This window comes from Podarcis pityusensis, assembly GCF_964106645.2.
Source record: "Podarcis pityusensis genome assembly, chromosome: 18".
In the NCBI taxonomy this organism is placed as follows: domain Eukaryota; kingdom Metazoa; phylum Chordata; class Lepidosauria; order Squamata; family Lacertidae; genus Podarcis; species Podarcis pityusensis.
In genome coordinates, this window is record NC_138043.1 from 12,186,311 (window position 1) to 12,201,313 (window position 15,003).

Here is a 15,003-nt window from a genome sequence, read left to right on the forward strand (position 1 = left end):
TTGTTGCGTCAGATGTCAAGGAAATCAACGGCCACCTGACTTTTAGACAACATCTGAATGCGAGCCTGTATAGGAAGGGTCATAGAATCACATAATTGGAGTTGGAAGGGACCCCAAGGAACATCTAGTCCACCCCCTGCAATGCAGGAATCTGAGCAAAAGCATCCAGGACTGGTGGCCGTCAAACCTCTGCTTAAAAACCTCCCAGGAAGGGAGACCGTTCCACTCTTGAATAGCTCTTACTTTCAGAAGTTTAAAATGTTCTGATGTTGGATGTTTTGCTGTGTTGGATGTTTTTAATTTGTTGGAAGTCATTCATAGTGGCAGGGGCAGCCCGGTCAGATTGGTGGCAAAGAAATAATAAATAGTAATAATTAGTATTATTAATAGCCCCACCGACCAGCGGTCAGTTTCCAGGCCCAACTCTGATTATGCCTTCTAAAGCCCTACAGAGCAGAGGTCCATGCTGTCTAGACGGCCATATTCGCCCCAAACAAAGCTGCCCAGGTTTTGAGATCTTCTCTCCTGCCACCCTCCTAGGATCGCTTGTTGGGGAAGCAGGACAGGGCATTCTAAGCAACAGCAGTGGATTGGGGGGCTTTTAAATGTTCAGCAGCGCCCCACATGACACCAGCACCTGGCTCCTTCCTGCCTTTCCTTGCATGCAGGGCCGATGACTCGCACTCCCCTCAATCTGCCCCTGCAGGCAACTTTGGAACTCCCTGCCTAAGGAAACCAGCCTAGCTCCCTCCTTGCTTCTCCTTTGCAGCTGTGGACATCCTTGTTCCTACAGGCCTTGGGGAAAGAGATTTCAAATGGGGCCAGTGCAGCTTTTACTGCTTGTATTTTTTTCCTGCTGCTCTAATTCCATCAAAGCTTCAATTACTCCTTATCAGTTATATTTTGTGTGTTTCTGGATTTTATCTGCACTGTTTTAACTGGCATCAGCCGCCTTGAGTCCCAATTTGGGGTGGGTGAGGTGGGATACTATTAATGATGATAATAATAATAATCATCATCATCATCATCTAATAATAACCCAGCTGCAGATCAGACTTCTCCCATAGCGCCTCCTCCTGGGGGAGACACAGCCATACTGACAGGCGCTGAAGTTAAAAAGAAAAAAACACTGAGAGGCAGTGATTGTGCAATGGTTAGGGCACCAGACTAGGACCTGGGAGAGACTAGGGTTCAAATTAAATAATCTATGGCCTTTTAAAGCTTGGGGAAGGGGCTGTTATTGCCTGATTATTTGATTACTATGCTGTCTGCTATTAGACTTTTTATTACATTTTTATTATTGGTGCTCTGCAATGTGCGTTTAATGTTGGAGAGTGCCCCGGGATCTTTTGATAAAGGGCAGTCATAGAATCATAGAATCATAGAATCATAGAGTTGGAAGAGACCACAAGGGCCATCGAGTCCAACCCCCTGCCAAGCAGGAAACACCATCAGAGCACTCCTGACATATGGTTGTCAAGCCTCTGCTTAAAGACCTCCAAAGAAGGAGACTCCACCACACTCCTTGGCAGCAAATTCCACTGTCAAACAGCTCTTACTGTCAGGAAGTTCTTCCTAATGTTTAGGTGGAATCTTCTTTCTTGTAGTTTGGATCCATTGCTCCGTGTCCGCTTCTCTGCAGCAGCAGAAAACAACCTTTCTCCCTCCTCTATGTGACATCCTTTTATCTATTTGAACATGGCTATCATATCACCCCTTAACCTCCTCTTCTCCAGGCTAAACATGCCCAGCTCCCTTAGCCGTTCCTCATAAGGCATCGTTTCCAGGCCTTTGACCATTTTGGTTGCCCTCCTCTGGACACGTTCCAGTTTGTCAGTGTCCTTCTTGAACTATGGTGTCCATAAACTGAATAAATGAAAATAAATAAAACAGATCCCTTTCATTCGGCCAGGAAGCTTGCTGGGTGACCTTGGGGGACACTCGCTGCCTCTTAGCCTAGCTCACCTTGCAGGGTCACTGCGGGGATTGGAATCGCAGAATTGCCAAGTCAGAAGGGACTCCCAGGGGTCATCTAGCCCAACCCCCTGCAAGCTCCTTGGAGAGAGAGAAAAGGTGCAAGAAAATGAACGGGCAAGGAAGCGCCTGGCGAGAACCAGGTTTGGGGAGTCCAGCTTAAGGCCGGGCTGGTGCCTCCATTGCCCCTTCTCAAACCCAACCCCAAGCCCCTCTCCCTTCCTCACTCCCCTCCGTACTCACCTCACTGGCAGAAATGTTCTGTTGTGCCTTATGGTTTTATGCAGCTTTTAAAAATCAAGCCCATTCCCCCCCCCCCGCCCACCCTGAAAATAAAAAATAAATGACATGTTCAAAAGTTCCCGGGGACGTTTGCCACGTTCAGTGTTTGGCATGTTGAGAAGGGCGCTTCGTTGGGGAAGGGGGAGCTGCTCTGTGTGCCCCCAGAAACCTCAGTTTCTCCTCTGTGGCCTTGCTGGGCTTTGGGCTGCAGGAGAGGCCAGGAGGCACCCCTTGCTCCCCCTGTGCCTCCACAAGCCCACAAAGGAGACCCGCTACGTCCCTGTGAGGAGGGCCCTGGAGCAGCAGTCATCTCCACCAGGGGTTTCCTTCGAAGCAGGTAGGGCAGGGAAACCCAGCGGCATGGCAGCCCCCCGGCTGCCCCCAACATCTTCGCAGGTCAAAGTCTGGAGGGTGAGCGGGGGGGGGGCAATAAATGCGGGATGGGGAGGTCACAGAAGATCCTCTTTTCTTCGCCCCCCTCCAGAGTCCAGCAAGGAGATTCAGGACTCAAAATGGGTGAGTCTGGGGGGCAACCTCCTTGGTCCTGCTGGCCCCCCAGTTTGCTGCGGCAGCCCCGCCTTGGTTGCAGAAGCCCTCCCGAGTGGCAGCACCAAGGGACCCCCACCCCGAAAAGTCCTTGTGTTCAAGGGGAACAAGTGGGAGGTGGGGCAGGGAAGCGGAGCGAGTCTCGTCTCCCACTTGTGGGGAGCCAGTGGGTCGGAGGGGCAGCTCCCGTAGCTGCTAAGGTGTCCTGCAGTTCCCAGTGCCTTGTCGAGAGGCAGTGCGGCGCCCATAGCGCTGACAGGACGTAGCACAGTTCCCATGGTGCTGTCGAGAGGCCGCCCGGTGCCCGCTGCGTTGCCGGGACGTCGTACAGCTCCCCAAGCCCTGCTGAGATGCAGTGCCACGTCCGCAGGGCTGCTAAGATGTAGGACGGCTCCCCCTGCGCTGCTGAGAGGCCCTACAGCGCCCATAGCGCCACGAGGAGGCAGCACAGTTCCATATTGTTGCCAAGATGTCGTACAGCTCCCATAGCCCTGCAGAGAGGCAGAGCAGCGCCCACAGCGCAGCTCAGACGTAGCAGATTGTGCTGTTAAGAGGCTCTACAGCGCCCACAGCACCACGAGGAGGCAGCGCTGCTCCCATAGCACTGCCGGGATGTAGCACAGTCCCCATGGTGCTAGGAAGAGGTGGTGCAGTGCCCATAGTGCTGCTGGGATATAGTCCAGCTCCCCAAGCGCCACCGAGACGCAGAGCAGCACCTGGACACGGCACAGTTCCCATAGCGCTGCCAGGACGCCGCCGCCGAGGAGGAGGAGGAGGAGGAGGAGCAGGGAAGGCAGAGCCAAGCGGAGGGGCGGGTGGGGTGGGGCTTGGTGGGTGGGCGTGGCCTCCTCACATCAGGCTGCACTTGCCCTTGATTTTGTCTGTCCTCTTCTGCTTGGAGGAGCGCTTGCCGTCGATGTTGAGACTCATGTTGCGCTTCTTCTCCAGGTTGAGCAGCTCCTGGAAGAGCTCCTTGACATTGTAGTTCATCTTGGCAGAGGTCTCCATGAAGGCGCACTTCCACTCCTTGGCGGTGGCCTCTCCCTCCTGCGTGGGCACCTCGCGCTGCGTCTCGTCGCACTTGTTGCCCACCAGCATGATGGGGATGCTCTCCACGCTGCCCTTGATGTGCACGATCTGCTGGTAGATGGGGCGCAGCTCCTCCAGCGACTGGCGCGAGGTGATGGAGAAGACCAGCACAAAGGCGTGGCCCTTGGAGATGGAGAGGCGCTGCATGGCCGGGAACTGGTGGCTGCCCGTCGTGTCGGTGATCTGCAGCGTGCACACGCTCTTGTCGCAGCTGATCACCTGCCGGTACGTGTCCTCAATGGTGGGGATGTACGTGTCGCGAAAGGTGCCCTTCACGAAGCGCAGCACCAGAGAGCTCTTGCCCACGCCCCCCGCGCCAAACACCACCACCCGGTAGTCGTTACTCTGCTCGGGCATCTTGGCAGCACCTGCGCCAGGAGAGAGGAGGAGGGCAGGCAAGGTCAGCTTCAAGGAGCAGAGGCAGCAGGGCATAGCAGTCAGAGCAGGGGGTTAGCCAGGCGGGGGGGGGGGGGGGACAAGGGGTGCAGGAGTCTGCCAGGCTTGGAAAAGCAGCCAAAATCGTAGGGGGTCTTCCAGTCCGACCCCTTGCGATGCAGGAATAGTGATTAAAACAAGGAGGAGGCAGGACCATGCAAACAACCCTTTCGTGGGGATATAAATTGCAATAAATAAAATAATGGGATAAATAAGGCTCAGGATATGCTCCCCCTGCAACCCCAGCAAAGATTCAAGGCAGGTCAAAGTGAAAGAGCCCCCTCCTCTTCCAAATTCATTGGGCAAATTCACAGCCCCCCCCCCCAATCTAAGTCCAATGCATCACATTTCTGCATTTGAAGTGTGTAATCCCCTAATAGGTGCGTTTTGGGGTAAGCAATCCCCCCTAACAGAATACTGCAATTTCTCACGGGCAGCTGCATGGAGTCAGGGGTTTGGCCAGGACGGATCCTGTCCTACGGAACAGACCTCTCCTGCTGGCACCATTGCAGGGGGGCGGGGAGAGAAAGAGCCAGCAGCTTGTCTGCCAGAAAAAAACCCAACCTCCCCACAAAAGCCCCACTGACTAATCTCTGGGAGGCGTTTGCAAAAAGAGGGGGGACTTGCCTCCTTGGCAGCTGCTCCTCTTGAACTGGGGAAGAGGAAAAGGCAGGAAGCAGACACAGAGACTGCATTTCCCATTCATTGTTCGCCCATTCATTGTTTCCCCATTCATTCCTGCCCCCCCCCATTTTTTTCTGCCCCCCCCAAAAAACTGGGTTGTTCTCTGGGGTTGACAATGGAGGAGAAGGTGGGGAAGAGCGGAGGGTGGTTCATCATTCCGGCACAAAGCAGGAGCCGTCTTGGCAACAGGGAGAAAACCCGCAGTGCAGAATTGGGGGGGGGGGGCAGATAGAGAGAGGTGGCTTCTGCCCTCTGGAGGCATCTATCAGGGCACAAGAAGCCCTGATGGGGGTGGTGGGTGGGTGGGTGTGTCCCGACCCTGGGAGACACAGTGGGCAGGGGAGCTCACCGCCACAGGAGAAGGCAGGGAGTGTCAGAAAAAGCCTCTTCCTGAATCATGGAGTTGGAAGGAACCCTGCGGGTCATCTAGCCCAACCCCCTGCAATGCAGGAATATGCAGCTGTAGAATGCCACAGGTCCCAGCCTTGGTATGAGGATGTCAGCTGGATTGGGCTATAGAGGCCAAATGCCCCCTGAGAGCCTCGAAGTTGAGATAGACTGCCTCTGGAGCTGGGGACTCTCCCAAGGGAGCCCGCCTAGCCTCTCGCAGGGACTTGAGGGCGGCAGTACTTCTCTCCCCACTTGCAGCTGCCAGCGACCGGCTTTTGGGGATAGACTGCCACTGGGCATGGAGGCTCTGCTGCCACACCACATCTCCGCAGGGGAGGGTCCGTCACCCGGACCGGGCCAAAGGGACCAGCCCCCTCTTCGCATAGTGGCCCAGCATGGGAAACCCAAAGCAGGATCCGGGTACGAGAGCCATATCCTGCCTGCGACGGCAGAGGGCAGAGCATAGCAGCTGCCAAAAGCCTTGTCCTCTCTAGTTCCTGTCAAGGAAATGGGTGGATGGTGGAGAAAAGAAGGGGAAATGTAAAGGGGAAATGGATTCTCAAACGTGGGAGGTTCAGTGGGATTGTAAAAAAGCAGTTGGCAGAGACTCTTTGGGAAGGATAGGCCTTTTTGCAAAGGGAGTCAAATGCCAGAAACACATCTCCCTGCCCAGGCACTGGCAGGTTTAGTAATAGTAATAATAATAATAATAATAATGAGGAGGAGGAGGAGGAGGGATGTGGGTGGCACTGTGGGTTAAACCACAGAGCCTAGGACTTGCCGATCAGAAGGTCAGTGGTTCAAATCCCCGTGACAGGATGAGCTCCTGTTGCTCGGTCCCTGCTCCTGCCAACCTAGCAGCTCGAAAGCACGTCAAAGTGCAAGTAGATAAATAGGTACCACTCCGGCGGGAAGGTAAACGGTGTTTCCGTGCACTGCTCTGGTTCGCCAGAAGCGGCTTAGTCATTCTGGCCACGTGACCCGGAAGCTGTACGCCGGCTCCCTCGGCCAATAAAGCGAGATGAGCGCCGCAACCCCAGAGTAGTCTGCGACTGGACCGAATGGTCAGGGGTCCCTTTACCCTAATAATAATAATAATAATAATAATCATAATCATGACCATTATTATGCGTATACCACCCGTCATCCACAGATCTCTGGGAGGGTCACAATGGATAGCTCAGTCCGTAGAGCATGAGACTCTTCATCACGGGGTTGTGGGTTCAAGTCCCATGTTGGGCAAATGATTACTGCACTGCAGGGGGTTGAACTTGATGACCCTGGGGATCCCTTCAAACGCTACGATTCTATAAAAACCTGGCGCAAGCAGCTCCCGACCAGCACTCCTGCCTCCCACGCATGCACGGCTATTGTAGGGGCATGGGGCCAAACCCGTCTAGGCTAACCAGTGCCCTCCACCAGCCTGGATAGTTCAGTTGATTACAGCATGGTGCTGATAATGCCAAGGTTGCGGGTTTGATCCCCATATGAGGCAGCTGCATATTCCTGCCTTGGACTGGATGACCCTCAACATCATTCTTGCCCTACCCTTCCCACTAGGCCACACTCTCTCCTTTTTCTCCTCTGGTGCTTCGAGAAGAGGCTTGGGTTCGATTCCTGGTGTGAGTGCTCCTCCTCCAAAACAGTTCCCAGGTGGTGTCTCCAGGTGGGGGACGTCTCCTTGAGTCTGAAACCCCGAGAGCTGCTGCTGGCCTGTGTGGGCATCACTGGGCTTCCTGGACCAAGAGCCTGCCTGTGCCAAAGGCAAGCTGTCCTCTCCCACTCTCAAAATCTGGGCTGCTTTCTCTCCCCATGCCCAGCTGAGCCCTCGGACACCGGATGCCAGCTGTCCTTGGTTGCAGGATCAGGCCTTGGCGGAGGCCGAGCGCAGACTCAGCTTGGCTGCCCCAGGTGGACATCCCATAATAGGATCAGCATACCGTGCTATTTCTGGACAGAGCTGCCGGGCGGCCATATGGCACCCTGGACACACCAGCAAGAGCAATTGAGCAGAGCTGGTCTTTTGCAATCCTGGCGCCTGTGTGGCTTGCCGCTGTTTGGGGGACCTCTGGGAATTGGGGGCTCAGCTACCCCGCCCCAACCCCCCCTAACTCAAAGCGCCCCCCCTTGTCTGCGGCTGCTGAATGCCAGGTTGGCTTGGACTAAGCCCCCCTCCTTCGTGATCTGACTGTGGCCCATCTGGCCTGGGCATTGGTCTCACCCCATCCATGCTGAGGCAACCAGCTCTGGGGGGCTCAGGACTCTGTGGCTGCCATGGGGCTGTGACAACATGTCCCGAGCCCAACACATGTGTCAGGCCACACGCTGCTCCTTGCTCTCTTGACTAGACAGGGTGATCTGAAAATGGAGGGTGTTGATGCCAGTCCCTCGTCATGGCCAGATCACTTCGTGGAATCATAGAATCATAGAACCATAAAGGTGGAAGGGACCCCTGAGGGTCATCCAGCCGAACCCCCTGCAATGCAGGAAACTCAGCTAAAGCCTCCAGGACAGATGGCCATCCAATCTCTGCTTAAAAACCTCCAAGGAAGGAGAGTCCACCACCTCCTTTCCATGGTAGAAAAGCTCTTTCTAAGAGAGAGTTCGTCCTGATGTTGAGTCATAATCTCCCTTCCTGTAATGTGAAGCTATGGGTTTGAGTCCTACCTTCCAGAGCAGGAAAAAAACAAGCTTGCTCCCTCTTCCAAAGGACAGCTCCTGAGATACTTGCAGATGGCTTTCCTGTGAGATTTTGGCTGTCGGCACCTTTTCCCCTCCACAGAGGCAGGGGACCTATTAGGAAGGTCCGCCCTCGGAGGCTGATGGATCCAGTGGGATTCCAAACAGCTGGGGGGGGGGCATTTCCAGCTGATATGGCTGGTCTCCTTTCGAAGCCCTGGCCGACCTCTGGAACACCTGAGCGGCTCAGGCTATTGACACGATCGCCCCTGAGCGCTGTCTCCTACTTTGTGGAGCCCGATTGGTCCCCTGGTATACTCCAGAGCTTAGGGCGAGGAAACAAGCTGGGAGACGGCTTGAACGCAAGGGGAGGAAAGATGCGAATGAATACAACCGAACACTGGTAAGGGCTCCTTACTGAGCCTACCTAGTAGCAGTGAAGGCAGCAAAGAAGGCCGACTTTGCTGCTCTCATGGCATCCTCATCATGTCGTCTGGGAGAGCTCTTCCGGGTTGTACAGGGCCTTTTACAGGCTGGCCCAAAGGAGGTGACAGAGCCAGTGGCAACTCGCTGTGACTTGGTTGCAAAGCATTTTGAGGATAAAATTGCTTGCCTCTACCAAGACCTTGACTGCTGTTATAGCAGATGAATCTCATGGGGGTCCAGAGCACAGTCTAGGCCGGTTGTGTTGAACGAGTTTCAGTTTGTAAGGCCTGAGGAGCTTGGATAAGTCAGGGCGACCACTTGCACTCTGGCCCCTCTTGGCTGATAGAAACCAGTAGGGAGGGAACAGCTGGCTGGGCCAGGGAGGTGATCAAGGTCTCTTTAGGAGAGGGGATGGTCCCTGCCTGCTTGAAGGAGGCCGTGGTAAAACCACTTCTTAAGAAACCATCCCTGGATTCAGAAAACCTAACTAACTACCAGCCAGTTGCTCATCTCCCTTTCTTGGGCAAGGTTCTAGAGCAGGTGATCACAGACCAGATCCATGCACTCTTGGAGGAAACTGATTTTCTGGATCCATTTCCATTGGGGCTTAGGCCAGTTTTGGCACAGAAACTGCTTTGGTCATCCTAAAGGTCAAGGACCCCTGACAGTTAAATCCAGTCACAAACGACTCTGGGATTGCGGCACTCATCTTGCTTTACTGGACAAGGGAGTCGACGTTTGTCCGCAGACAGTTTTTCTGGGTCATGTGACCAGCAGGACTAAGCTGCTTCTGGTGAAACCAGAGCAGTGAACGGAAACACCGTTTACCTTCCCGCCGGAGTGGTACCTATTTATCTACTTGCACTTTGATGTGCTTTCGAAGTGCTAGGTTGGCAGCAGCAGGGACCGAGCAATGGGAGCTCATCCCACCGCAGGGATTCGAACTGCCGACCTTCTGAGCAGCAAGTCCTAGGCTCTGTGGTTTAGACCACAGTTTCACCCTGCATGATGACATTTGTCAGGAGACAGATGGGGAAATGTGTCCCTCTCAATTCTCCTCAACCTCTCAGCGGCTTTCGATTCCATCAACCAGGGTCTCCTTCTAGGATGGCTGTCTGAGTCTGGGGTGGGTGGGACTCCTCTGTGGTGGTTCCAGTCCTACTTGGGTGTTACTTGGGAAATGCTTTTCAGCTCTGTGGAACCTTCAATGTGGGGTTTCGCAGGGCTCAATCCTACCCCCCACGTTGTTGAACATCTACATGAAACTGCTGGGTGGGGTTATCTGGAGGTTTGGAGTATGTTGTCAGCAGTATGCTGAGGACACTCAGCTCTGTTTCCCCTTTACATCTGCAGGTGAGGCAATGGAAGTGCTGGACCAGTGTCTTGCCTCACAGACTGGATGAGAGCCAACAAACTGAAGCTCAATCCAGATAAGCTGGAGGCGCTGTGAGTGGGGGGTTTCCTAGACCAGATGGGCAGGAGATTGCCTGCTCTGGATGGGGTGACACTTCCTCTGAAGGAGCAGGTTCATAGCTTGGGGGTCCTCCTGGATCCTTTGCTGTCGCTCGAGGCTCAGGTGGCCTCAGTGGCCCAGAGTGCCTTCCATCAGCTTCGGCTGGTGGCCCAGCTACACCCCTATCTGGACAGGGAGAGCCTGCTGTTGTCTATGCTCTGGCAACCTCAAGGTTAGACTACTGCAGTGCATTATATGTAGGGCTTCCTCTGAAGACGGTTCGGAAACTTCAGCTGGTGCAGAATTCAGCAGCCAGGTTGCTGACCGGAGCAAGATGGTTTGAGCATATTACACTGATCCTGGTCTGACTGCACTGGCTGCCAATTAGTTTCCAGGCCCAGTTCAAAGTGCTGGTTTTGACCTATAAAGCCTTAATGACTCAGGATCGCAATACCTCAAGGGTGCTTTAGCTCAGATTCCTGCATTGCAGGGGGTTAGACTAGATGACCCTTGGGATCCCTTTCAACTCTACAATTCTATGATTCTATGGCTGCCTCTCTCCATATCAACCGACTGGGACCCTAAGATCATCCTCTCAGGCCCTTCTTCATGAGCCTCCTTCCACAAGAGGTCCAGAGAACAGGACCTTTTCTGCAGTGGCTCCCCGTTTGTGGGACGCTCTCCCCAGCGAGGCTCAATTGGCATCTTCATTATAGATCTTTAGGCACTAGACAAAAACATTCCTCTTCTTCCAGGCCTTTGGCTGATTGACATCCGATGCCTTTTTAAATGTGTTGTGGGAGGGGGGATTATTGGTTCATTTTCGTTTTATTATGTATTTTGTGTTCTCATTTTGCATTTTTATGTTGTGAACCCCCCCCCCCCCCGTGATCTTCAGATGAAGCATGGCATGCAAACTTCATAAATAATAATAATCTGTGCTATTTTTCTAGAAAAGGAGGTGCTGGAAGTCTCCATGAATGCCTCCCTCTGAGCCTGGCAATGGCGCCCCCCTGAGAGTTCCAGCTGGAAAAAGCCGCCACCACCATCATCACAGCAGCCTCATTTTCCACCATGAATTTGCCCAATCCTGTGGGAAGGAGTTCCACAGATTAACTCTGTTCTGTGTCAAGACGGACTTCCTCTTATGTGTCCTTGAGGGGGACTCAAATGCACAACAGTCCTGAGAGGTGGGCACTCTCACAGCATGGATGTGTGAGTCCAGTGACTTCCCTGCAGTGATATCACCACAGTCCAGCAAGGCAGCCAGATTGAATTTGGGAAGAGGGGGAGCCAGGGGTCTTGGGCTGAACCCCTTCCCTATCTGCCTGGAACACGGCTCAGAAATTTTGGCTGGGTAGCAACAGCTCTGAAAATCAGAATCGCAGAGTTAGAAGGGACCACCAGGGGTCATCCAGCCCAACCCCTTGCAATGCAGTGATCGCATTGCACCTGTCTGGCAGATGAATGAGAGTCTGCCACCTTCCAAAGAAATCCGTTGCAGAGTTTCAGGCTGACAGCCTCTCAGAGGGGGCAGGGAACTTCTGCCTGCAGAGCATCTGCTCTGCAACTAAGAAGAGGACCTTCCTGTAAAAATCAGCAATATTCTAGTCCTCTTCGTCCTGCCTAAGGGATGTAGGCAGTGACCAGGGCAGGCTAAGTGGCGTCTGGCTCAGCATTGCCCCAAAAGCTGTGCAGAGTCAGGATCCGAGTGGCGGATCCTGTCCCTTCCTCTACAGGAGGCTCCAGCAAGCAAGGGCTGGTCTACAGGTCCTCTGAGGGGCCCCGGCAGCACCAACTGCGCCCTCCAGGAGTGAGCTGGAATGAAGGTCCCGGAGTTAGTTCTGCAAGCCTTTCCGCCTCTGCTCACTAACTCTTGAGGGGTCCAGCAAGATGATGAGGATGATGATGATGATGATGATGATGATGATAATAATAATAATAAGACCTCATCCATTTGGCTGGCTTACCCAGCCACTCTTGGCATGCACTTTCCCGCTGCACAAAAGGGGTGCTGAGATTTGCAGGGCACCCCAGCAGCAGCAGCAGCAGCAGATTGCACTGCAACGCAAGCAGAGGCACTGCAATGTTTCGGGCCAGATCTTGGACCCCGTTCAGCAGCAATTAATTACGGAGCAGGAGTTTCGCTCTCGGCTCTCGGGCCAGGGAGAGCTTTTGCGCTCTCAGAAGCCCCAGAGCTGCGAGAGAGGGAGGCCAGCCAAGAGATCAGCCTCCTGGAAGGGGCAAGGGGGTCTTCAGGTGCTCATTAATGCTCTCCCAACCCCCAAGTGGGGACCTGTTGACATAACATTCAGTCGCCGTCCCCCTCCCCTCCCCCGGATTAAAAAATCAAGAGTGATTTAAATGCTTCTTGCAGATCCGATTTCTCTTATCCACCTGAATTGCTCCCTGCTCCTTCTAGCTTTGTTGGGATTGTTGTTTGGGAGAACAACAGTGCCTCTGAGCTCAAGCAGAGTGTCTGTATCACCATCTTCTTCTTCTCTGGCTGCTGGGACTAGTAGGCAAAACCTCTGGAGGGCGTCAGGTCAAGGTTAAATGTGGGTGCAAACGCGGCATTTTGCGGCAGAAAAATGAGGGCCAAAGGATCTGGATGGGTGCTAGGAAACTCTCCCAAGAGGACCCTGTGAATAATCCGGCACCACAGATAGTTCCCTGCAACGAAAATGCTTCTGGGACAGAGGATAGGGCAAGAGGGGTGTGAAATTGTGGGTGGGAAAAGCGGATAGAGAAATAGGTTTTTCTCCTATTGTAGAGTTGGAAGGGACCCCCAAGAGCCGTCTAGTCCAACCCCGCTGCATTGCAAGGAGGACTTCTTCGCACGTGCTGTGGAACTCACTGCCACAAGATTTCATGACAGCCACCAGCTTGAGCAGCTGTGAAAGGGGATCAGGAAAAGTAATGCAGGAGAGGCAGCGGGGGGGGGGGGAGTAGAGCTATCAAGGGCTGTCAGTCACAAACTGGTATTGGAGGGTGTGGGAGGGAGAGGGCCATGGGGGGGGGATCTCTGGGGTGGGGCCTGTGGTGAAGAGGAGGCTGACCCAGCCCAGGGTGCCCTTCTTTGAACAGAACCAGCCAAGTTCACGGAGGAGAGAAAGGCTGTCTGTGGAGGCCCAGAAGCAGTCTGCCTCCAAGTCCCAGTTGGGATAGCATGTGGGAGGGGGGAGAGGCCTGCTGCCCCCCTGCCCTCCTGCTCCTATGTGCCTGTCAGGTGACCCTGAGCCAGTCAGAGCAGGGGCTGGGCTTGGTTTCCTTCCCAAATCACGAGGACCAGCATCTTACCTGATCTTTAGGAAGAGGTTCCTCAGCAGCACCTCTCTGTCAGAAATCCCACACAGCCGCTGCTGCCAGTCCGTGCTGGGACACTTGGCAATAAGGCAGCAGCTGCCTTTGTGGCCTCAGATACCCCTCTCCTGGCCCTGCCGGGGGCTGCTGTTTGTATCTCCAAGGGTCACCCCATGTCGTTCTCTTGCCCACTCGAAAGATGGAGGCACCCCAAGGGGAGAAGCCACACAACCAACACTGGCCGGCAGCCTCCAGGTCCAGGGCGGTTCAGGGGGGGGGGGAGAGGGGGAGAGCTGTTGAGAACCTCCATGAGCAGGAGCAGCAGCATCTCACTGGGGGAAGAGGGAGCTGCTGCAGCTTCCGCCCCCTTTGCCCCCCACCCTGGGGGCAGCCGGCTGTTCCTCCTCAGTGGCAGGCAGCTGGGCTATGGGGTGCGGCGTCTTGTGTTTGGGGGTCCCCCCCTTTCTGCAGTGCGCGGAGGGGACCCTTTCCTGCTGCCCCCAAATGGGAGATGTTGCGGCTGCTTCTGCTCCCCCCCAAGAGTCCCCCGAATGAGGACATTCAATGGGGGGCAATGCAGGTGCCCGAGCCCCCTCCCCACCCTTTTCCTCCAACAGCGCCCCCCCCCCCCCGCTGGCTTGCCTGCATCGCTCGCGTCATCCCTCGCAGCCCCCCCAAAATGCATCCGGGGCGCGCAGGGGAGAATATTTTTACGCATCCCCGGGGAGGGGGTCGCTTGCATGCAGATGGACGGGCGGCTGCGGAGAGGGCGACCACAGAGGAGCCCCCGACCTCCCCCAAATAAAGCCCTCCCCCCAGGCCCCAGCCCAGCCCCCCGCTTTGCATCCCCCTTACCTGCCTGCCGGGGCTCAGCCTGGACCGGAGCAGCAGCAGCAGCAGCAGCAGCAGCGCGGCCGCCCAGCAGCCATCCGGAGACGCCGCGGAGGAGGAGGAGGCGCGTCACGTGTGAACGTCGCCGATATGGGGCGGGAGGGGAGGAGGGGAGGGCCTCGCCTCACGCCCCGCCCCTCGCAGGGCCCCCACCTCGGGGCTTCCATCTCTTCCATCTGCCATGGCTAGTTAGCTCATTAGCTAATTGCGTTTCTCTCCCGCCGCATTGGACTCCGAAGGGGCATCCCTGCAACGACAGCCCTGCGAGGTAGGACAAGCGTGCCAACTTGAATAACATACTGGGCAGGACCAGGTATGCCCCGCCCTGCATGATCGATCACAAGACACTCCATTTGAATGTCAGTTATTTTATTGGGGGGACCAAAGGCCCCCAGGAATTGGCTCCTACACCCAGGCTGAGAGGCAGCAGCTGGCCCCCAGCGCCACCCCCTGCGGTCCCCCATCTCCAGCACTAACCACTACACCACACTGCCTCTCAACCCCACTTTTGTGCAAAGTGTGGCAACTGTGGCTTAGGAAAGGCTTTCAGGGCTGCCCCAGCTTGCGTCTGGGCCATGCGCAAACTCTGCCCCATTGCTTGGCTCTTCCCTCCGCGTTTCTTCCCCACAACAGAGCTGCCAGGTAGGCCAGGGTGAGAGGCAGCAACCCGCACCCATGGTCGCAGCCGGGGAGTGTCCGGGCCGAGGAGATGCAGACCCACCCCACCCTTTCCCTCAAATCATAGCATTGTAGAGTTGGAAGGGACCCCCAAAGGTCATCGAGTCCAGCCCCCGCAAGGCAGGATGTTGCTGGACTAAAACTCCCATCCTTCCTAGACAGCACAGCCAGCA

General features: G+C 55.2%; 2 protein-coding genes across 2 annotated transcripts in view; both read right to left on the bottom strand.

Moving 5' to 3' along the window:
- Nucleotides 1-14,210, bottom strand: part of GNG7 (G protein subunit gamma 7) — a 130,142-nt gene extending 115,932 nt beyond the window's left edge. Inside the window, exon 1 of the mRNA XM_080988635.1 lies at nucleotides 14,117-14,210. The gene's annotated coding sequence lies outside the window, so the exon portion shown is untranslated. The remainder of the gene's footprint in view (nucleotides 1-14,116) is intronic.
- DIRAS1 (DIRAS family GTPase 1) lies at nucleotides 3,615-14,211 on the bottom strand. Its single transcript, XM_080988632.1, has 2 exons — nucleotides 14,117-14,211; nucleotides 3,615-4,259 (listed from the first exon to the last, which is right to left on the bottom strand). The coding sequence occupies exon 2, from the start codon at nucleotides 4,246-4,248 to the stop codon at nucleotides 3,652-3,654; it is 597 nt and encodes a 198-aa protein (XP_080844758.1). The 5' UTR covers nucleotides 4,249-4,259; nucleotides 14,117-14,211; the 3' UTR covers nucleotides 3,615-3,651.
- Between the last annotated feature and the right edge of the window lie 792 nt (nucleotides 14,212-15,003).

Bases quoted from the DNA above. Each gene is read 5' to 3' on its own strand.
- DIRAS1 (XM_080988632.1), bottom strand. From the start codon at position 4,248: ATGCCCGAGCAGAGTAACGACTACCGGGTGGTGGTGTTTGGCGCGGGG.